At 36.6% G+C, this 24,808-nt stretch overlaps 1 protein-coding gene across 1 annotated transcript; it reads right to left on the reverse strand.

The window, feature by feature from the left end:
- Positions 1 to 706: 706 nt before the first annotated feature.
- QSER1 (glutamine and serine rich 1) lies at positions 707 to 24,453 on the reverse strand (the record flags this gene model as incomplete). Its single annotated transcript, XM_084262826.1, has 11 exons — positions 24,300 to 24,453; positions 17,416 to 21,105; positions 14,438 to 14,733; positions 12,845 to 12,961; positions 12,150 to 12,283; positions 9,632 to 9,843; positions 7,825 to 7,962; positions 6,577 to 6,674; positions 2,904 to 3,056; positions 1,456 to 1,551; positions 707 to 847 (listed from the first exon to the last, which is right to left on the reverse strand). The coding sequence occupies exons 1-11, from the start codon at positions 24,436 to 24,438 to the stop codon at positions 707 to 709; spliced, it is 5,214 nt and encodes a 1,737-aa protein (XP_084118952.1). The 5' UTR covers positions 24,439 to 24,453.
- Between the last annotated feature and the right edge of the window lie 355 nt (positions 24,454 to 24,808).

A 24,808-nucleotide genomic window follows, 5' to 3' on the forward strand; every position in this document is an offset into this window, starting at 1 on the left:
GAAAAAAAAACACAGTATAAAGGAAAATATCTTTTTTTCTTCAAAACAGGGAAAATAGTTAAGGTCATTGTCTTTCATTACAATATAATTTGACACAAAAAGCAGTCATAGGATTGCACCAACTCCATGTTCAGTCTCCCGAACATGACAATAGTAAAAGGAGTCCATAAAGCATAATGACATTTCAGGATTTTATGATGGCAATATATGTATGCAGAAACTGATGTCACTCCGGCTCTGTTCACAAGATGTACCAAAGTCTAAATTTGGTGGCCAGACATTAGTTCACCCCAGTGCTGACTTTTCTGATTCTTAGTCAGGGATGGAAAAATCTGTAGTATTTTAAGTGTTGTTATCCTTTTAGCAATAAAGAAAAAAGTATGTGTAGTGCATGCTTTATCAATTGTTAAAAACATTTCTGAAAATAAAACTAAGTTATCCAATAGTTTACAAAATAGAAAATAATTCTTCAGGTTAAAAATGTGGTTAGGTTCATGTTTAGTTCCATCTCCAAAGGACTGATTTCCTTGGCAGCATCACTTTTCCTTGGCAAGAGCCAAGGCACAGAGTTCCATAAAGAGAAATAAAAATGGCTGCAAACAAGAACAGAGTCTGGCATTGTAAAAGAAATCAGAGCCTCTCTCTGAGCCTTCTGTTCCATCAGGTTAGTGCCGTAGAAAAATGCGAGATTTGGGATACGTTGTTGTTATGAGCATTTCTGCTGGACACGATTCAAAAGTTCCCCAAACTTTTCAAAAAGATCCTCCACCCATTTTATATTTTTCATGCACAGCTGCACAATCTCTTCCTGTCCTAGATCTGCACTCCTCTTCTGAACAGAAGAAATCTATTTAAAAAAATAGAAGCGGGGGGAAGGAGAGGGGGGAGAGAGATGCATACACATATACATGTTAGGCTGTCAACATTTCAGAATTTTTGTTTTAATAACATTCTGCAGTTAAATACAAACCTTCTTTGGAGAAAAAAAAATTAAGCTTTAAAAACTAGGGAAAGTGCACCCAAAAATGCATTTCCTAACAACTGAACCAGAGCTCAACTCTCGTATTTCTGCTACCTGGAATATTTCCACCAAGGATTTGCAGAAAAAAAAAATCAGGAGTGGGTGTTCTAAGGCAAAAAGCAGCTTCTGAGAAGTTACACACACTGATTAGATGTGCTTCATTTATTTTGGATAGCAGTGTGGAATGCTTACCTATCCCGAGAGAAACTGGTATCACACAAAACCTAAGTCTCATACCTGCATGTTCTGGGCAGCAGTGCCTGTTAGAGGCAACATACATGCTCAGCATATCCTTTCCTTTGCCATAAAGAATTAATTACAGTAGGATGCCCCAATCCATAGTAATTTATCAAGGAGGAGAGAACAGTCCCTCTAGTTGGACTCAATTCCCTCAATAAGGAATATAAAAGTATCTCAAAGAGAACAATACTTACCTCCTCTTTACATGTTAGATATATGTGATATTTGTAATGATGGAGAGAGTGATACAAAGAATATAACTGTATTTTTTCTGGATCTACTGTAAACTCCTGCAAAAAGAACAATTATTTTAGGTAAATTCATGTTATTTTCTAGGACAGAGGTATGATGGAAAATTTCTTCTGTAAACAATATTGTTTTCAACAATTCAGAACTAGAGTATTTCATTCAAATAATTGCTTCAGTATTTTGGTACACTGTGATTTATATTACATCACAATAATTTCCTATCTCCATTTTCTCTCCTGAGTTATTTTATCAAAATGAAACTTAAGAAAGCTTTCAATTCTCCTGAATGCACTGCAAATCTAAAACAGGTAAGACAACCTCTTCTCAAAAACTACTGCAAGAATTACCAGAGCTTAACTATTTTTCCACCAGATTGACAGGTAGCATTGCAAAACACATATAGTTTGTGCTTCAGAAGAGCTGATCTATATTATTCTAACACTTAGGTTACTTTGGCCTGTATTTACAGGTCATTTTGTCTGGCCACTATTTACTGCTCAGAGGCAAGGCTACATGAGCCAGTACCTAGCAAAATCTAGTTAAGAGTGTGCCCTAGGAACACTACAGCAATAAGCAATGCATACCTCTCAACCTTTACCTCATCACTTAAACACTTTTTTTAATTTAAGATATACAGTTTCATTCTGTCATTGGAAGTGAGCAATAAAGAACTAGGTTTTTAAAAAGTGTTATCTCCATTTTTACCGTATGAGCACTAATTTTTCTTTTTTTGATCCAGAAGCCATTGTATCATTACCTTTAGAGATTTTGAAGGAAGTTTAAGAAGCTGCCAGAATCATGAGCTACACAGCAACTTAACAGGAATTGCTGGTGGCAATATGTTGCTGCTTCAGCAACAGTCCAGCATGCTGACTGCTACAAGAAGCAGGGTCTGAAGTCCAGCCCTTGCTCTGGTGGTGACAGAAGCAGAAGGGGATCTAGCAGGGCTCTGCTGTTTGACATGCTACACTTGTTTGTGAGAAGCACAGCAACAGCAGAGCTCACATTTCCCCATCCAACGTCACCTACCAGCTACCATAAGGGAAGCAGCATACTACTACATCTTCCTGCAATCTGGAGTAGTTGCTACACAAGTATTCCTGTTTAAATAAACAGGGTAAGAGCACTTGGGTCAAAATGCAGAACTTAAATAGGGTAATAAATTATTATTTATTTTGCCTCCCTGCTAGAATATAACTGTTTCACAGATGAGTTAAAAGAATGATTTAATATACTGCTTTAAACATTGTTTTTAACATTCCCTTGTTACAGAAAAGGCACTTCACTCAAAGATTTTATATGCTGATAATCTATAAAAGATATAGATTTATATAAATGTGGTTATCACATTAGAAGTCAGATGCTGGCAGCAATAAACCCTCTGAACACTCACCTGTGCTAATTTAGTGGTTGATTTAGAAGCCCTCAGTGTTTTCTTATTGTAAGCTTTACCATTCATTTTGATCTTGGATACAGACATTCCTCCGCTTTTTGTCTTAGAATCCCGAGTGACCACTGTCAGTTCAGGGAAGTTTTCCAATGCGTTCTTTAAAGAGCATATAAAGAAAAAGGCTTATGAAAAGTTCAGTAACAGCCAGCCACCCATACTGCTAATAAATTGGCCATTTTTCTTGAGAAGTTAGAATGTAGCCTATTATAAAACAATTTTCTTCTACAAAGACCTGATGAAAGGTCTTTATCCCATCAAGCAATTATAAACAGTTCGAAAAGCATATAGTTCTTGCCTACCATAATTTTTCAAGATGAGAAGATTCTGTTACTGTATCTCAGATATCATCTGTGATTCTTGATAGAAAGAGCACAAAAGGCTCCACTAGGCACTTTTTACCTTTTAAAATGCTTTCCATTCAATTTCTACCCAAGAATCTCTAAGGTCAAGTTACTTGGAGGTGCCTAAATACTTAATTCCTAGGGAGGCATGGGAAGTCAGCCACCTGTAGCAGAGATTGGATGCCTAAATATCTTTGTAGGTTTTGTCCCAGCTTTTGCAGAATACAAATTGATTGCATATCACATCTGCAAGGTAGAAAAGCTTATGCACAGTGAAATGGACAGCTGAGTCAACAAAGCATGTTTAAGACACAGTAACTGATGGGAGTGAACTGCATTTCTACCAGCTTCAGTTCTACACTATTTGCATGAGTTAGAGTACAAATTTGTTGTATAAATAAAGTCTTACATTAGCAGATGCTTTGAAATAGTACTGTTATGCTATATAATCTGGTCCTGAAAAAAATATTTCCAATTAAATGAATGTATATATCTTTGTATAATACTGCAGTACGAGAGGAGAAATCAAGCATATAGAAAAATGCATTGATGCTGCAGCTTAAGGAGCTCAATTTGCAATATTGGGTTAAATTTGAAACTGACAGAATGTTTGAATTTTCTTTTAACAAGCAGTACTAATATTCAACAACCTCCCCTGTCTATAATTTCGTAGCCCTTCATATACATCAGCCCTTTTTCCCTTTATAAAATAACCCTCTCAAAAAAGAGCTATAAAATCTACTGCACAGAGAGAGTTGCATGGTGGTAGCAGTAACGTCAACTAGCTAACCTGGCCATATACAATATTCATGGCAATGCTTTCAGACTGGAACAGCTTCAACAAGTTTAAATTATTCAGTTTTTCTATCCACTGCAGTAGTGTTCCTGAAGGTTGACTTTGAGCATCGGGGGGCTTTGGCCATTTCTGCCTTCCTCTGGAGAATTCCTATTAACCATAAGAGGTTACAAGGCCAGACCACTGACCTAAACCACACAAATTTGAATTGGAATGAAAAAGAAAATACTAATGATTTCTGCCTCTTTGAGAGCGCAAGACAATATGGTGATACTAATTTCCAAATTAATTTTACATAATTCTACCAAGCTTCAACTAAAAAAAGTAGTATTTTTTAATTTTGCTTATAAAAAGTATAACCCAAAGGACATAACAAACTGTCTGAACTATAAAGAACATTACAGGCAGAGCTACCAAACACCAACTACTAACTTCAGTGTTTGGCTTGGTTTGTAATACAGTGCTAAAATATCCCATATATTAACTCTATCCAGTGGAAAAATAAAGAAGTTAAATTCATCCATGGTTATCAATGGAGTATAGTAAAAATTCTCAAATGGTATTTTTCAATTAGTTCTTGCTTCAGTGTCTCATTCAGCTCTGATATCTGAATCAGTCATTTGATCAAAGCTGGAACAGAAGCAGGCCTTCCTGTACTAAGCATCAGATCAACCTGAATCTTAGGAAGTATCAAGCCCATTTTCCTAACCAACACAAAAACTTATGACTACGAATAGAATATATAAAAGTATATAATAATACATATAAACAAAAAATATTGACAAAAGGATGACAACTTGATACCTTCATACCAGAAAGCAAACACAAACAGCTTTTTAACTTGTTTACATCACAAGCAGATCCCTTCTTTACCTCCATAACTCCATTAATTTCTAGCAAATCATACTGTGAAATACAGGCTTAAGCTAACTTTAGAGATGATACATAATCAGTTTGAAGTGAACACAGGAAAGCTACTGCATTAGTCATGAACTCCAACTGAATAAGCAGTGTAATTGGATGTTAGCATTACAGAAGACTTTTTTCCTTAAATTGTGAAAAAACCCAAATTAAGCTCTCTCACTTTGCATATATTGTGAACATATCTAGAACTCTGCAAATTCATATCCTACCTTAATGTGGCCTATCTTCTCTGCATAGAAAGGTCTAAAAGAAGCAGCTATAGAAATAACTATTAACACAAAACTCCTACCACAAAAGAAAAAGACAAATGAAGAATTAATATATCCTACCTCTCTGAGGCTCTGTGTATGGTTTGAAAATACACAGTCCTCCCCATGCCTTCCTACTCTAAGGAGGAAGCCACAGGAAATTTTCTTCAAGCAGGTACAAATTGTATAGCTGTTGGGAAAACAGCAAAACTAACAGTAAAAAAGTTCAATAATCCTGTGAATTAAAACTGTTTCACTGGTTGATGATGTTCTCATCCCTGAAACAAGGTCACTTAATGACCCACAAGACTCACCAGGCCATGGGGAGAAAGATCTTTTAAAGATTTCACAATGAAAAAGCAGAACTGTCATGTCTACTATTACCTTCCTCCTCACCTAGCTCTCAAATATAAGCAGACAGCAGTACAGACTGACAACTATTTCTCCAAGCATCCCTGTACTGGAGATGACAGGAGAAAGACAAGGAGCAAGTCCAGTCTGATGGTGTTTAGAGAGAGGTCTGTTTTGCTATTGGTCTCAAAACTGCTACAGGAAGAAACACCAGTATGACTGCACACACTGATAACTAGTACTGAGACATGAATGAAAATAGCCTTAATCCACTTTATTACATTCTTGAAATCATTGCTGCTTGGAGGGAAGGTGGGAACGGTAGGAAGCAGCGATTTTCCCCCTCTTTACCTTCTCTCTATTGAGATGGTATGGCTGCTGTCTTCCCTCACCACATCCAGACCCATTTTTTAATCCGGCGTCAAAGCTGCTGTAATATGGGCTTGCTATCTACACTTTTCCCAATCTTCCGTGCTGAAGACACATGAAAGAGCACACACAAGAGTTGTTTCTGAGTCCCTCTGTCCTGGTTATAAACTACTTTGATCATGTCTCCACTTCAAAGTTCAGACACCTGCTCCACAGCATAGCTATTCCATGTAAAAGCTTATTAAGTTTTTTAGACAATAAAATCACTTAACCAAAAGCTCTAGAAGCACAGCAAACGTTTTCTTTAGGCAAACTTGAGAAGCTTAAAAGAAAAAGTGCTTGATAATGAACCAGAAAACATGGGGAGTAAAACTAGAACTTTACCTTTGCAGTATAAACTCCTCCATCACAAAATGTTCTCCAAATGCCACATACAAGCATTGAATTTATAGCATCTCTTTCAAATCCATATTCACTTCTGTTACAAATTTGCCTTCTGGGTTTTAAGTTGTGCCTGCACATGGTACGCATTCAATGACATAACTTATGACATTACTTTAAAAATCCTAGAATTTAAAAGAGAATACCTTGAAAGCATGATCCAAGCGTAATTTGGAAAGCAGCCGTTTCCTATTGTCATTCAGCATACCATCAATTTTTCTCATGTGAGGCAAAAGTAGCTCATCTAAAAGACACACAAAAGCCACAGTAGTTGATTAGTAAGAGGCACAAAGCAGTAAGATTCCTATTCAATCTATGCTTCTACCCATTAAACATAAAATGTGGAAGTAAAAAATAATGCACATAAACTAATCTCAAACATGAGAGAAAAATATATGGCTTTTTTTTTTGATCAGCCAACTAAACTGGTTTAGATATTATGCAGTCTACTTACTGACTGCAATCCTGCTCCTTCTCTGGCTTTTCATTCTTGAAAGGAAAAAATATGAAAAAAAGAGTACAAATCTTAGACAATTTCAAGCTATTTCCTATATAATCCTCTGCTGTGCAATACAGCTGGCAGCTTTATGAAGACAAGTGTATGTTTTTAAGATGCACTATTCCATATTCCAAGAATGACCCTGATGGCCTTTGTAACAAAAGGAATGGAGGAATGTGCCTCCAGATAAAAGTTATCTGATAAACAATTTTAAATTGCACAATATACATTTGAACATAGGTATGTGGCCATGAATGACAATTTAGACCTCAGTATGAAATTGTTTAGTTAGAAAGTCAATTTCTGAGCTTTTAGTGGGACTACTGATGTAAGGCATGGGCATGAAACCCTGAGGTAATGCACTGATGCACAACCAGAACAAATGAGGAAAGGAGGTCTAGAAAATAGATTTTTTAAATACAGACAAACAGAATATAATACAAAACAACACCCTGCAACTATACATGAAATGTTTGCTCTTTAGGGACCTGTTTCTTTATACTTGAACATTTCCCTAAATTTTCAGAAACAGAACAGTTTCAACTTATATCTGGAGCCCACTATAGCAAGTCAGTCCAAATACTTTCTCATGAAATAAAGAGAGGAATATAATTGCCTTTGATGACAATTTTAAGGCTTTAGAGTTTGAAAAGCAGAATTTTTAACAGCAGCAAGAGTCAGAACCACATACAGTTATAAGGGTGTTTCTTCATAAGAAGGTAAAAACTTGAAACCCTTGAAATCTGAAATAAATGTTTGCTATGGGTAAGTAGTATTGATTTAGTGGGATTTTTTTTCCTGTTGTGTGGTGGTGGGGTTTTTTTAAATGCATTTGATTTACCGATTAATAACCTTACAATCTAATAAAAGTGTACAAATGTTAAACATACTGTACCATTGCTCCTTTCCAAGGCTTGCATCGTGTCTGGATCCAAGGCAATGCTAACAAGCAACTCCATGTAGCTCTTAAAAGTCTCTTTCATAGCTCTTGTGTTCAAAAAGCGAGTAACAAGGGGAGCTGGAGGTACAAGCTCTGAAAATTAATCGGAATATGATTATTTTTTTCCCCCCTTCAACATCCTCCAAATATTCGTGGTTTTCTAAACCTAAGGTTTTTCTCTCTCAAAACACAAGTGACCCCTACTGGTATCCCAAGAGATTAAAACTCAGTGCAATCAGATATAATACTCAAACTGCCTATGCGCCAAAACCGGGAATAAGCACCAAATCTAGTAGCAATGGCACAGTTTTTTGTAAAAGCACATGATCTATCAGCATTTAGATTATAATAGTTTAGAGATTGTAAACATTTTTCTATTATTTTAATTTTCTATTTTCATTTATAGATGAAACTCCAGAGAAAAGGGATAATGAATAATTTCATCCAAGTGCCTGAAGTGGAGGTTTCATGTCAATGCAAGCATGTCCTAAAGCCACAAATCTCAAAGATGTCCAACAGAAAAACATGTGAAAGCACTAATGTCACTTGGGAGCCTGCATACCATCCAAGTCAATCACACCTAACTGTCCAACTCACAAAAAAACATGTAAAACCACTTTTATCAGTGAAGGAATGCAAGTGTGCTTATTCTGAGGAACCTTTTATTTTTTCATGAATGGCAATTTTAAAAATGCACATGAAGTAGTCATCAGTATTAATAAGTATTTTGGAGCTTTTTATAGGGTTCACACATGACACCGGCATTTTGCAGTAATTTAGATAGCAAGGCTGTTACATTTTCTCAGATATTCACATTTCTATGCATATCATCACTAGGTTACTTGAAATTCTAAATATGGACAATTGTACATATTAGCAGTTATCTGGCTACTTAAGTTCCACTGAAAAATGTTATTTCAAAGGTGCTGCCTTCAGAGGGGGACTATTCCAGTCCACCAACCCTAGCTCATCTATAGTTAAAAGTCATTGCTGACAACATGCTTTGGAAATACTGCAATACAAAGCATGGGTACTACACAGGTTAACTTCAAACATTGAGGGAATAAAGAAAAAACTGCAAAAAACATTGTACATCTGCTATGACAAGTAATCTCTATAAACACAGCACACTTCAAAAATTCCTTTCTGTTCTGGAGAATTACTACAAACGTCCTATCTCGATGTTCCAAGACACCATAAAGGTCTTACCACCAAATCTGCTCAGCAGGCTGCATTTGAACAGCTGGCATTTAGACAAGCAATGAATCAGCCAAAAAAAAAAAAAAAATATCAACTGCTGCTTCTCCATGGGTTTTAAAAAAAAAAACAAACCAAAACCCCACAACAGTAACATCTGAATTCTGCCCACATCTGCATGCAGACAGGCATTACAGGAATGTTATTTTAGACATGACATGGCATTGCAATGGAAAATGAATGAAGACTTCAATTCTTGAGATATATTCTAAAATCAGATCAGCTCCTTCACCTGCAGTTGCACTCACCTCAGAAAGCAAGTAGTAAAAATAAATTTAGCTAATTGATAAACTACATCTGAGGTAACTTCAGTTGCACACATTTGCTCATACGCAAACAAGTAAAAACTTTTAAGAATCAATTTTGCATGGTGCTGGCAGATTTTAGTCTTTTTTCTGAGGCTAGTAAAGAAAAATGTGTTAGATCAAGCAACATATTTTTACAATGCGAGTTCCAGTTAAGTTCAAATGGGCTAGCAACATGCTAACAACAGTATTTCACTCACCATCCTCTTCACTCTGGGCCTCAGGTGAAGAATCAGACTGGGAAGATGAAAATTCTTCTTTCCACTTTTTCCTTTTCTTTGGTGGTGGTTCAGCCTTTACCTTTGGCTGTTTAGCTTTGGGTTTTACAGAAGGGACTTTTGTTGCCGCTGGTTTTGGTGTTGGTGGATCAGGGGGTTTGTTGATGCTACTACTGGGCTTGCAATGAATAGTCCTGCAATGTTACAAAGATGATCTTTTGAAAATAATTACCACACAAGTTTTTGGCATTAATAAAATAGCTTTAAATCTTATTTAATCAGAATATATTCCCCACAGATTACATATACATATTTCACTGTCACAAGCAACTCGGAATTAGGTCACACACACTATACTACTACATTGTCTATAGAACACTGAACAATTATTCTCAACTACCTATAAATAGCATTCAAATTTTCTAACTTGATAAATAGGCACAGAAAGTTTAAATTGCCCAGTGTCAGTAGAATGTATGAGCTATAGGACACTGAAGCTAATACTGAAAGTTATTATTTAATGAAAAAAAGCCATTAGACCAGATCAACTTGAACAAATACTAGTAATCAACGAGACACACAGACAAGCTGAATTTGGGATATTGTAACTATACAAAGATGGGAAAGAATATCATCCAGGTAAAAATGCAAGAAATGCAGGATATTGAGGACTGGAAAAAGAAACCAGACAAATCCTCTCCTTTTTCTTCCCACCACTCAAAACAGGAAAGCAAACAGGAAGCTTAGTATCATAAATACAAAGTCACGTACTTTTGGACAAATATTGCACTACAGTTTTGAGAACATGGCAGGCAATACAATTCTGGGAAGGCACCAGGCAAGACTTTTTGTCAAAATAGGAAAGTTCAAATGGGAAAGCAGTGGAAACATCGTTAGCATCTAACTATGTTAGATAGTTACACAGAGGAAACATTGTTAGCATCTTCTGGAATATTGTGAATAATTCTAGTCATCTGTCAGAGGCGAAGGTTTCAAACTGAAATGGATGGAGACAACAGATACTAGAATGATTAGAGGGATGGAAAGCCTGCCTTAGATGAGGAAGGTGGAATACTGATTAATCCAGAAGTGAAGACAGAGGCAGAATCTGACTGTTCTCCAGAAATACATCATGCAGTAAAAACACCATGGAAAGACAGACATAAAAGCCAAAACCAGTATTGTGAGGAGACTATACAGATAAAAGCAAATTATTATCATATTTTGGCTAAAAGACAGGATTGTTTCCGAGCACTGGAGGAACGGGTTCTGGAACAGACTTCTGTAGCCCAAGAAACATCAAAATTCTAGCCTGTTTTATGCAGATCACAATCATTTTATAAATCTGATTGTCTGATGGCACTGCTATCTTTGAGAGCAAACCAGACTTAAAAACCCAGTCATTCTTGAATAAAGAGCACTGTGTAATTTTTTTTTCATTACTATTTACTAGCATCTGCTAAAGGAAAGATATCTTCATTAAATTCTAAGCATTGAACAGCCACACAGAGAAAAAAACAGATACCATCTGTATATGTGAAAAAATAAGCTAAGCATTAAAGTATGATGGAGTTTGTACAATACAGAATTGGCAGTCTTCTCCAAAAGCACAATCAAAGGTCAACACAAAACACAATAGCAAAGCCCTTAGCAAGTGACCTAAGTGAAAACCTTGTTTTCACAGGAAATCTCAGAGATAGCTGAAGTACCTGTTTGAGACACACTTATAGTCATAACATTCTGCAGGACTAGTAGTATATTCACTAGAATAATCAAAACCATACGATGTTTGCCCTGCATTTACACAGCTCTCCAGAGTGTCAGATTTGTTTGGTTTTTATTTATCCTTGCTGATGGTTTAAAGCAATGCTACTAGAATTACTGATCTTAAGGCATCAACAGAGGTTACATGGGATGACTCAAAGTGATAAAGTTTTTTGAGGCAGGGTGAAGGAGGTAGGGCAGGTGTAGTAAAAAATACCCTAGTGTGCAAGGTCATACAAAAGAAGGAAAAACACCCTTGTAACAAACAGCTTAAACAAGGAACTTTTGTTTTTAAATTATCTTTCCAGCATTGAGAGGAAAGCACAATACTTCTAGTAGTATACTGGGACAGGACAGTCATGAAACTGATCCAGAAAAACCACACCTAACTTTCAAAGTCCACAGGACAGAAGAAAGCAACACACACAAATTCAAAATCATTACACCTGTAAACTTCTCTCCTTGAGTAACAGCACAAAAAATGACAGAAAGAAATGTCAAGTGAAGCCCCCTAACACCTCTAAAAGCAAATGATTACTTCAACCCACAGATTCAAAATAGGGAAGTCTTGTTATGGCAGCAATTTACCTCATTTCTGAAAGCAAAACACAGTTCCCAGTTTCCAACTTAAAAGAATGAACATAATCCTGAGTTATAAGTCTTCTTTATTAAAATAGGTATGTTCTTAATATGAAAACAATATGGCAAAATGAAAAACAAATTGAAATAAAAATACCTTGCTGACTGTACAGGCTTGCTTCGCGGTTTTTTTGAACATACTCTGACATACTCCTTTTTGTTTGCATTTTCAATGAACTTCACATATACTCGTTTGTATTTTGTTTTTGCATCACCAAAATAGCCAAGATACTAAAAAAATTAAAAATAAATGAATACACAAGTGTTTCTGTTAAGTAAAATTATTCAGTTTAACAATCAAAAATTTAAATAGCAAAGGAAAAAGTCAGTTTAGAAAAAAAATTGTTTATGTACAAAGATGAGCCATCCTACAGCATTTATAATTTAAGAGAAATTCTCCAATGGATTTCCACATGTTATTTTAAGTAAGAAAATAAGGCAAGAGATAAAATAAGGCTTCATTTTCTCCCAATTTTTAATCCTCCACATGTGTTACCCCAAAATTATTATATGCCTGGCAAAGGGCTGCTTGTTGAAATTGTACCCTAACTGTATCCTTCCCATTGTGGAAAGCAGCTGCTTCCCAAGGCTACTTCCACTGACTTTGTTCTAACTGTGAAAACTTGTTCCTTTACAAAGCCTGAATAATTCAAGAAATGTTTTAAACCTCCCCACACACACCACGGATGCTTGCTAAGAATCTCTGTCAGAATCAGGTTTTATTTTGTTTCATAGATTTCCATGAAGGAAATCAGTTCCCCTGAGGGTCCATCAGGAATTTTTGAGACTCACACTGTTCGTAGCAGCAAACTCTCTCTGTCCATCTCGCACTTCAGGAACAAACTTTTGCAATAAAGCCTTCTGTACTTTCCAAATAGCTGGAGGCTCTATTCCTGTTTGCAAAGCATCCTGTAAGAACATAAAATTATTTGCTAAAAGTAGCACTTATTTTTCTCCCCGAAGTGTGTGTGCATTATATTTTTTGAGCAAGGTATGCATAGATAAGATGGAAATAAGCCATTCAAAATCCCAAACTCTTGGCCATTATATCCCATTTGCACAGTATGTCATGGACTACAATAAGTTTAAAGCAATCTACAAATCTTTCTTTCACCATGATGAAGTTGTACTGACCAGCTTTGCCTACGGTGCGACAGCTTAGCTCTTGTACCACACAACTGAGCCACAGACCTTAATTTTTTAAAACAATCTAACATCTTTCCAGGATTTTTAATTTTTTGCTCAGCAAGAATCACAGCAAGTTGCAAAAAGCTTGCAAATACCTAGAAACTCTATAGCTGAAGCCCAGGTATGGTACAGCACAATGCTCGCATGCATTAATATGAAAATAAACAGTTCAGTATGAATCAATGAATAGAGTTTGCTTTCAGTTCAACTTAACCTTAAAAAACCAGGGTTTTTTCTTCACATACTTGAGAAATAAACTATGTTAAGAAACAAATTTATAATTATCAGCCCTTAAGAGAATTCTCTATAAATCCTACACATAAATTAACAGCTTGAACCTTTTTGGAAAGCATTGTCATGTATTGGTTCCTTTTTCACTACTGTTTAAATAACTAAGAAATAAACACCAGTAAGTCTTAGAATTCAAAGTATCTCACAACAAAATCAGTTTTGTAATTGACAAGGGAATATTTTACAATTGACAACACTTGCCTTATGTGACAAAGCTACATGAATTCTTTTAACACTTAAACTCAAGAGGATGCATAGATGAGTAATCAAAAGTATTAGAAATTAATGGTAAGAATATTGCTGGCTGTGATCGCAACAAAAAGAAATGAAAAGATGCAGAAGCAAAAAAAAAAATAAACAAGAAATCCAAACCAACAAGGAATATTCCCATCAACTCATGTGAAGAGCTGTTCTGTTGCTTATGAAAACCATTTCTTCTTGGAATAGCAAACAGAACCTCTTCCAAAAAAGGAAAAAAAAACCAACTCAAGATTTTTTGCAAAAGTCCAAAAGCAATTTCTTTCAACACCTTACACTTGAAAGCCTACTAGTATCTTAAAAAACCAAGAAGCCAACCAAAACCTCCATAAACACTAGCCTGTGAAAAAGTATGCTTTTCAGTATTAAAAAAATCCCGTTTTTCCAAGTTGTAACAGAGGTTACCAGCACATAGATTTACATTATTATGTACATAATCTATAACAAATGGGTGATGTACATACAAAACATATTCTTAATCTGCACTAGAAAGACACCTTTGAGGCATTTTGGCAGCAGCCAGAGCGTATTAGAAAATAAACAGAAAACTGATCTGCAGCCTCTCGCCTTTCGGTAGCTTGTTGAGGCTAAAATCATACAGAGGACTTTTCAGGATTCTTTTTTTCCATACCAAATACTCAAGATTACCTTTAGTGTCTCTATATCTTCAATCTTCACTACAAATTCATCACGTTCTCTGTACATGCCCTCTCCTCCACTGTCTGTATTCTCCTCATCAGTACATCCTTCCATTGCAACAGTTGCCTGTATCTTCGCCAACTGGTCTGAAGTCATGGCATCGTGTTGAGCTACTTTTGAGGGGTCAGATGGATTCATTTTCTCCTGCATATTGACTACAGGAGCAGTTGTCTGTGCAGATTCCTGCTTTATTACAGCAGTAGTAGCAGTGGGTGCAGCACTAACAACTGCCACTTTTTCAGCTTCTGAAGAAAAAAAGTCCAAATTTTAGTTAAACAAATTATCAAGGATTAACAACTTAAAACGGGAACAAGGTTTATTTTTCTTCTTTCCTGTTACAATGCATATTAAAACCAAGTACTGTATGAAAAACAGAGCATTATCTTGGCTACAACAAAACCTTAAACAGAACCAAAATACTGTATTTAGTATAACTCTGGATTAAACTGCTGCAGCTGTTAGTCTCTAGTAATAACAAAGATGAATGCAATGATAGTTGCAGACAGGATCAACAGGAAATACGTTGTACTTTGTGTGACTAAGCAAATACAATAGTAAAGGTTACAAGACTGTTGTTTTCAGTCTGCTGGTAAGTAAAGTCTTTTTAAATTGGATTAAGGAAAGAAATACACATGAAATAAGAAAACATTTACTGTGCAGCTTTTGGACATTTATATCTTGTAAAGATTTAACTGGAAGTTTCAGATTAAAACTTTGGCAATACCCTAATGATTTTTAATATTAACAGAGGTGAGCAACAAGAACTGACAGTCAAAACAAAGGGAAAGAACATTTTTCTCCTCTATGCCCCAGAGCCAAAAGAAACTCCCACTTTTCAAAATTATTATTCTTTCCCACTTGAAAAAAATACCAGAATCCTTTTTAGATTTTATAGTCTTAGTTTTAAACATTTACTGATCTAAAAGAAATTAGGTTATATTAGCTACAGCATAATTATCAATATCACCTAGGAAACTTGGCTTCAAATTTAACATAACCATCTTACAGGTGTGGGTTTTTTGTTGTTGTTTTTGTTTTTTTTACAAGCACTGTTATTTGTTGACTTTTCACTTGAAAAAATAGAAACAAGATAACGTGACACATTTTAATAAATTTAAAACAAATTATTTAAATATAAATTAATGTGTTGATACAGAAGCTATATACCAGATACATGAAGATTCAGGAAATCAAGTCAGTAAAATTGCTAAACCATGAAATATGTTCTTCTGGATATACATTATTGCAAATATGGTTTAGTTTTTTGTAATGCTATGATAGCTTTAATTAGACACAGTATTATTAGTTCCCCAAGTAGATTTACAGTCTTCAGAACAGCAGGTAACTGTACATGCACTACTTAATTCTACCAAAAAAACAGTTTGAATATTTATCTTTCCATGCTTATGTGCAAAGACAGACAGAAGGAATTACTAGAAAATCTACAAAATACGAGTAGGAAAGAAATTACTAAGCATCTTGTGCGATGTACAGACAGTTTTGTATACAATAAAACAGGAAAATTAATTTTAAAAACTCATGATATAAATATTACAGCCTTATGAATAATAAGATACGATAATATTGTAAAATAAATCATTGCAAATAAACCACTAATGGAATAAAATCCCCTTTAAAATATTTTCTTAGGAAGTTGTGCACAGACTGTGGCTTAGTAAAGTTAAACTTCAGCAAGTTTATTCCACATTTTCGCTTTCTGAGGGAAGAAAGATCACCGCTTTCTAGGTTGAAATACATATTCAACTGAAAGAAACACAAGAAACTTCATCTTCTGTAACAGACTTTCCAAAATGCATGAACTTAGTTTCACTGAAATATTCACAGAAGAAAACAGAACTGTAATGAAGATGAGGTGCTGTTTAGTATATTACGCATTCTGCAATCCTTTTCTGGTATTTTAGGTCTGATTATTATCCTTTACGTTCAATTGTGCTATATATTTTTCAGAAAATCATATCACCCCTGGAGAAAAAAAAAATCTCTCTCCTTTAATCTAAAAAAAAAAAAAAAAAAAAAAAGGAAAAAAGCACTCCATTCTATTTCATTAAGAACCAGCCTATAAATCATGGGTCTTGAGAAGAGTTTAACAAACATTTCATTTTCTCCGTGTGATTATTTTGGAAGCTAATGGCATTTCTCTTGAATTAGTACATTTATGTGATTGACTGGACAGTTTTTAATTGCTTACCAGAGGAAATGAGACTTCACTGAAAAGGTCTATATGCTGTATATTGAAAATACACAGAGCAGCATCAGTTAAAGGCTGTGAACACTGGCAATGTACTGTACGACACAGATGAAATGCAAGGGAAACTGAAAAGTGTGTGATCAGTGGCTGCTGCCATGTGCCCCTCCTTGCCCAAAACTACCCTTCCCAGACCTTGTTCATTTGTTAGAAATGTATGAACACACAGCTACAACGCTTGTTAATACACTGCTGCAATCAGAGTCAAATGTTCTCCATCTTGGACTAGCCTAGTCAAACCAGTGCTTCACCTCTTAACCTCTGCTGATAACTGTTCATATGTTCACTTGTTAGGTTTTTTTTAATAGATTTAAAACCTCTGATATGATGTTTTGTTGAGGTTTCCAGATGAAAATCATATTTACTATTCTAAGCCAGAGAATAAGAGACACATTATTTCAATACTGGATTAAAATCACTTTTTGGCATTAGAACAGTCCTCTTTCTAAGTAGTATGAAAAAGTTTATCTACACATTTTCTAATTGTGGAGAACGCTAGTTTAGTTCATCATCAACACATGTTTTGACCAGAACTTCTTAGCTATGACTGTGATTAAAACCAAAACCTGTATCTGAACTGAAGTTAGTTGAATTTATTCTTTATTTTTCCCCCATCAACTACAGAAACCTCCTTCAATACATGCACTTGTAACTGTTTTACCTGATTTGTTCTTTCTGTCAGATGTATCATCCAGGGCTGACAACGCAGTAGAGATGCTCTTCTGAAGATCATGGTTACCACCCACAGAATCATCTTCATCAGAAGAAAACGAAGGCAACGTTTCTAAATTTTTTTTAAGTTCTTCATCAACTTTTTTGGTTGGACTTTCTCCACTAACCTCAGCAGCTACAGGTGCTGGCTGAGGCTTTGCAGAGGACTGTAAGCAAGGGGCACGAACTGTTTGGGTAACCGGTCGTCTAGTCCTGTTTGGCATTCGTACAGCTGGAGCTGAAAATTGTTGCCTAGGCCCAGACTTTAGAAAGTCTAAAAAAGATGCAATAAATCCTGTTTTGACCTCAGGCTGTTTTTCTTCAACTTCTTTAATTTTTTGCCTCATTCTTTCCTGATGCTGGTAAGTATCGTAAGAACTTTCAGAAACAGGAGAAGAATATGTCACACATGAGTCATTTCCTCTTGAATTTTGACGTTTACACTGTCCACTTCTTTTTACCTGTTTCTGAAGTGCACTGTCATCTTCTGAAGCAATTTTGTTTTGGCTTTTTACTTTGCTTTTTTTCTTCAGAAGGTTCCCTTGAGTTAAATCTTGGCATTCTTCTTCACTTCTACTAATGGTTCCATCCCCACTCCGGGATAGAGATAGTGGCTGCAATGGCCCCTTTGACTGGTTACCTGCTATTGTACCATCATCACCACCCATATTAAAATCATTCTCTGAAGCAGCACTTTCTTCACTCAGACTCTTACCACTTGAAACAAATTCTGCGTCTCTAGCATTTAGTGTACCATCAGCAGAAGCATCATTATCTTCTTCAGATTCGTGACTGATGCTAGATTGTTTCTTAAGTGAAACAGCCCCATGCTCTTCTTGTCCAGGACCAAGGGTGGGAGATGTCATTCTTCTTGGTACATTTTGATCAGAAGTTTCAATGTGTTGTTGATCAAGGCTCACAGTTTTTGTCTGTATTGTTGACACTGGTGTAAGATTTATAGTAATTTGGCCTCCATTCAAAGACATGTTACTTATGCCTGCTGGCTTTCCAACTACAGGAGGTGAGGCACTGAAACCAGAAGAGACATGTCTTACATCCATTGATCGGAACGGTGGTTTAGACTCCTCGCTATTTTCAACAGACTGGATTTCCTCTTCATTAGGAGCTGATTTGGCAAAGTCAGATGGCGTCACTCCACAGGCTGCCGCTGTTGCTGCTAAGATGTCATCTACATTGGATAATATATTCCTATCATCACTGAGAAGTATAGATTCTGGGAAACATATGGAACTAAGAGAAACAAACTGATTTTTTGAATCATGTTGATTTGTTTGAGTAAAATGATCTTTTGTTGTCAAATGTTGCTGTAGTGGTTTTGAGGGCTCAGAAATGTCCATTTTCATTACTTCTGAATTTTGAGCATGAAGCTGTTGCTGAGAATGACCACCATTCGTTTGAATAATATGACCATCCATCTGAAGGAACGGATGGGTCACCTGCTGAGGACTCTGTATTCTTTGCACTTGTGGTGATGCCTTTGTTTGTCCTAAACCTGACTGCAGTATTGACTGATGAAGAATCTGCAGGTCACAGGCTGACTCCAGTAGTACCTGGGCACTGGGCAAACACAGCTGATGGCCATGTCTTAAAGCATGGGACTGAACCTGGGATGGTGTACTGATGACTTGGCCTTGCTGTTCTTGAGATTTACTTTCATGTACCTTATGCATAAGAGAATGTTGCTGGTTTAGTTCTTTAGTGCTCACAGTTATTTGTGTTGCTTGCATTAAATTAGCTGTCTTTTTTATATCATGGCTTAGGCTAGTGATATGGCCAATGTGCTGGGAGAGCTGTTCCACAGAATTGACCATCCTTTCATCTTTCTTTGTTCCTTGAAGCGTAAGTCCAACAACTTGGTCTTCAAGACGAGAGTTACTTCTGATTACACTTTGCGAGTATCTGTCATCTGGTTTTGAGACCCTATAGGATGCATCCTGAGCATTGATCTCCTCATTGGTTAGTCTCTGAGTGGAAGATTCAAGAGAAGCTTGCTGTTGCAATGCCTGCATGTCCTGCATTGATAATTCTTCCTCTTGTTTTGATGAGGCATACAAATTAGAGTCAGACTTCCTTTTAATATATGACTTTGTTTCCGAGGAAGACCTGTTGTTTTGCAGTGCCTGTGAATGAGCTGGAGATGCAAAAGGAGACTGGACAGATGGCAAAAACTTCTGAGACTGTGGAGAGGAGGATTCTTGTGACTGAGAGTTCTGAGAAGAATGTAAAGAAATATAGCTCTGACTAGGACTCGAGGCTGGAAGCGTTTGTATCCGAGGAGAGGCATTAAAGGAAAGAGAAGGTGATGGCAATGTTAAAGACTGCCCTGAAGAATAGCTTTCTGAAGGACTAACAGCTGATAAAACTTGTGATTGAGATGAAAAACTAACTTGGGATTGGCTTACTGGAGATAAACCCTGAGAGTGACTAGAAGAGTAGCTCTGAGATTGGCTGACTGAAGAAAGTTCCCTTGTTTGCCCAGAGTAGTTCTCATTTGGAACTGAAGTCAATACCTGTTCCTCTGGGGAGTAACTTAGAGTTTGACTGTCAGAAGTAATAGTTTGCGATTGCCCAGAAAAAGTCAATGTTTTATAGAGTGAGGGCAGCTTCTCAACTTTGCTAGATGAGAAATCCTGTGAGTGACTGACAGGTGTCACATTCTGAGCCTGGGATGAAACATAGTTTTGTGACTGGCTGACCGACAAGAGGCTTGGGAGCTGTGCTGTAGAATAGATCTGTGCTTGACCTGTGATGACAGAACTCTGGTTTCGTGCAGTTTTGGCATAGCTTTGTGTCTGCACAGAGGGAGCTACGCTTTGAGGTTTGGGGGTCTTTGTTGACCTTGGAGGCTGCTTTGTGGAACAATTTTTCACTTTTGCTGTGGAGGCAGATGGAAAACCAGGTGACGGAATTGCAGATGTGTATGACTGAGCAAGTTCCACTGTGACTTGAGAAGTCTTCTGCTGTGGTCCTCCATTGCTCACCTGAGTAACATCTCCAACTGGACTGCAGGACAATGCTGAGTGCCTAGATGTATCCTGAAAATTAACTCCACTTGTACTCGTTAAATAGCTGTGTAAGGAATGCTGTGAAACAGTCAGTTGAGCCTGAACAGACTGAGTACTTGAAGGCCGCTGATGGTGTTTAATAACACTACATTCTCGCTGAAGTGCTCTATCGATAGAAGCAGTGGAACCAGTAAAGACGGATGTGCTATACGCCTGAGAAACCTGCTGAGCTCCTCCAAGGGTCGAAGGCAACAAACTAAATTGAGGTTGCAAAAGATGGGGTGCAGATTCTTGAGCAGAACGATATGTTGATGACTGAGGTGGTATACTGGTACTTAAAACAGAACTGCTTAGGCGCTCAAATGTCAAAGCAGTTGGAACAGTGCCTTGCGATGTTTTAATCTGTAATAAAGGATCATGGGTAGTTAGGAGACCATTTGATGTAGCACTAAAAGTAGTATCTTGAAGAGCAAGAGAAGGGGTAGTAGCAAAGTTTCTATTGGTGAAAGTGTTGGGATGCTGATATGCTGATAAAGCAGATGTTGGTGGAAATGTTCCAGAGGTTGGCAAAGCTCCAGTAACAAATAGTTCTGCGGCTGTTGAGGAATGCATACCTGGGAAAAAAATACAAAACAAGAAGGAAAAAGAGGATAAGGGAGCTTTACAAGTTAAACATAGTGCATTTCTATAACCCATTTAAATGTAAAATATTGCAGCATTTACTAATATAAACTTCTTTAGAATCATCATTTTCAATAAAAGCATATAATGGGAAACACTTATAGTGGGTAAGTTTCAACTGGAAGTGTAGGTTTTAAGAATTTCAAATTCTATACCTACAGTGAATTGCCAAGGGAAAAAAAATCATATCCTTAAATGCAATTTGTGAATTTATAAAATTGTACAAGATTAATTCTGCTTTGAAACTGAAGGTTCTTTATTAGTTTTTTATTTTGATTTGAAAAGAAGTTCATAGTAGAGGACAACTGACCAAAGCCCTGCACACCTTTAATATACAGAAAAAATGCAAAACTATACTTCATCAATTGTAACACGTACACAATTAAAGGAGCAAATCCATCCCCTGCATTTACACTCACCAATACTTTTATAACTCATTTTTTGTGAAACATTTCAGAGCTTCCAACGAAACAGGCAATGGGCCATACACCTTGCAATATATGTTTCTTAAAGAAGGGCTCTGACTTTAAATACAAATATGATTTGTATGCTTTCTAAAGCATAATATCCAGAGACAGCAACTATCCACACAGTGCAATACCAACTATCCAACTGATAGGTTTAATACTAGTTATTTACATCGAGACAATGGTATGACATCCTGACTTAAATATGATTTCTCAGCATAATATACTGTGAAATTCCCTTGCAAGCTTTGGGGCTTACAGCAGCGATCTTCATGGTTCAGTGGTTTTCACCTTGTAACTTGGAGGTCCTGTTGAAGTTTGTATATGAAGAAAAGTAAAGGCAGCAAATTTATTCTGTGAGGCTTAAACTTCTTGTAAAGGAATCTGTAAAGGACTCCATCTCTACTGAGAAATTTACAAGGGTATACAAATCAGAAAACATTAAAATCACTGGTATAATTTGAACCCTTTTCAGTGGTTCTCAAAACAGCTTTGAGCTTTGGACCATTAAGAATAAAGCCATCTTGTTTTGATACAAATACTTCAGAAAAAAAAAAAGTGTTTTTATTTTAAAATATACTAAGTCCTCTTAAACTGACTGCAACTTAATCATACAATTGCTTTGGAAGTTTCAGATGAAGCTGCGAAAGAAAGTCTTTGTTTCTCCCTTTCAGTTCAAGACAAACTGATACGCAGAGATGTGATACTCAAGGAATGCCAAGGTATTTTTCATCCACCAACAATAAGGTCTTTCTGAGTAAGAAAGCATAAGCAGTGTTTTAGTATGCTTTTTTCCACGTTCCAAAAAACTGCAATACCACGTACAGCTGTTTGTTGAGGTTTTTTTACTGGTCCCTACTACCAACACAAAGGTAGGGGCATCCAGAAGCATCAAAGAAGGGGAAAACTTGTACCTATTATCACTGCAGATGTTAATTTCTAACCTGCATTTTTCCCTTCTCTTCCATAAATTAAAGCCCTTCCCACTACACAGGTAACGTCTTAGACCAGAAAAGTGTCAGCCACAGAAGCCCCATTATGTCAGAAATGCTGGTGTTTATATTTCACTTTTGTAGAGGAGCAGACAAAAGGTATGGCAAAGGTATTAAGTTGTGTGCACAGACACTCCCCACTACCCTAAGAAATCAAAACAGTGGTAAGACATCCCACACATTCAAAGTAAGACTTGGTAGGACAATATGACAAATGCTCAGTTCCTCTATCACCCCAAAATCAGCAGTTGCAGGACGTGAAGAAAAAGCAGAAGTAGAAAACCCTTCTAAAGAAAGGTCACCTTAAAGAGTAAAGACCACTTGCTTTCTCTCATCAAAAAAGTTTGTAGAAGACAATGCTCTCAAAAGACACTTGGAGGACTGAGTGATACAGAAAGCAGTGTAAGTATTATAAATGACAACAGGAAGCTCAAAGAACTGGTAATATTGAAAACGGGCTTACTGATGAGTTCTTAGTAATGTGCACTGAGAAGTCTCTCAATCACTGCTATCAACTTCAAACCCGACCCACAGCACGTCTCCCCGATCTTCACAAGTCACTGTTAGGCAGGCTGCAATGGAGAAAGCTAGCACGAAGAGAAAACAAGATTTCTTCCCAGCTGACACTCTGATGAGAGGATGCGTCATCACAACTCCAAACACCACTAATTTACATTAACATTGTATTTGCAGACTAGCAGAGTGCATCTTCATCTATGCTCTCACATGTCTGCTTTTGTCCACGGTGAGTAAAATGTCACATTCTCTCTTCTCAACTTTTTGGGTAGCTCTTCACGGGATCCAGCTGCACATTACGCTTAACATATCAAGTGCAAACTGTCAACAAAAGGGTTGTTAACTCTTCCCTCTTCCTACCTTACGCCTCCTCCCAAGTGATCATACAGCTGCACTGAGACACAGATCAGCTTGCTGATACAGTGGAAAACCATCGCAGCAAAGAAAAAAACACATGCAAACATTTTCTGTCAGACCAATGAATAGATTTGATTCACTGTGCAGCTGCATAATCACTACATGAGATTAAGCACAACTTGGAGCATCCCACAGATGTAGTAGCCACACTTACCTCGGTGCGGCTGTCTATAGCAAGCTCAAAATATGCAAAGTTTCCTGCTCTGCACAGAAGGCTTGACAGATGGGGGAGGTTTATAAGAGGCAGTCAGTCTGCCAAAAAAGACAGCCTTTTTGTTTATTTGTAAATTAGATCACTTATTTCTATGCAACATGCTCCTTAGACCTTTTTGAGGAGACCTTGCTCATTCTGTGTACAAAGGAGCTGAAGTTACCCATAGGCTTTGAATAGTAATGTCACAGAAGAACAACTACTATCAGGAACAAAGTCTGAGAATGAAAGATCTGCTAGGGTGTAATGGCAGCCTACCTGAATATGTTTATGGTGTGAAGCTAATTCCAAACAAAGTTGGAGAATAACATTTGACTCATTAGGCAAAATAATCTAAATTCCTTCTAAACAGAATTTCTGCTCATATGATTCTTCATCTAATCTAATTCTTCCACTAATATATTTGTTTTTAAATATTGAGATGTGAAAAAAGGTAGAAAACCTTTCAGCTAGTCAAAACATTTTTCTTTCAAATTCTCCCATACATTCAATGTGACAATTTTATTTCAAAAAGAAATTTTTACCTGTTTGCCAGGAAGGAGCCCTGAATTGTGGTAAAAGGGTAGATCCTGAAGAGACTGCCTGAGCAGTACGAGACTCAATAGCAGAGAGAAAATTCATAACTGAAGAAGTTTCCTTAGTGTTACTGCCAGCACTGTGCATATTGGTATCAAATATTCCTGAAAGACCTAGACGAGGTGGGAAAAAAAATTAAAAAAAGCAAATAGACAATTCAAATTAAATCGTAAGAAATGCAATCAAATAACAAGGATATATGTTCATAATTTACAAAAAATGATCTATGAAACATTAGCAATATTATTAAAGCACACTGATTTTTCAGTGTTTAAATGGTTTACAGGGTGTGCAACTGTAAACTGGAACTTGAGTATACTTCTAAAAATCTATTAATAAATCAATGTCAAACTTGACACAAAAACAATATTTAGGTCAACCAATCAAATTCCCCCTTTATCTGAAGATTCACTGTTCCCCTTTTTACATGAACTGCTTAAACCTTTGGAATTTCTTC

This window comes from Gallinula chloropus (genome assembly GCF_964237585.1).
Source record: "Gallinula chloropus genome assembly, chromosome: 4".
NCBI classification, from domain to species: Eukaryota; Metazoa; Chordata; class Aves; order Gruiformes; family Rallidae; genus Gallinula; species Gallinula chloropus.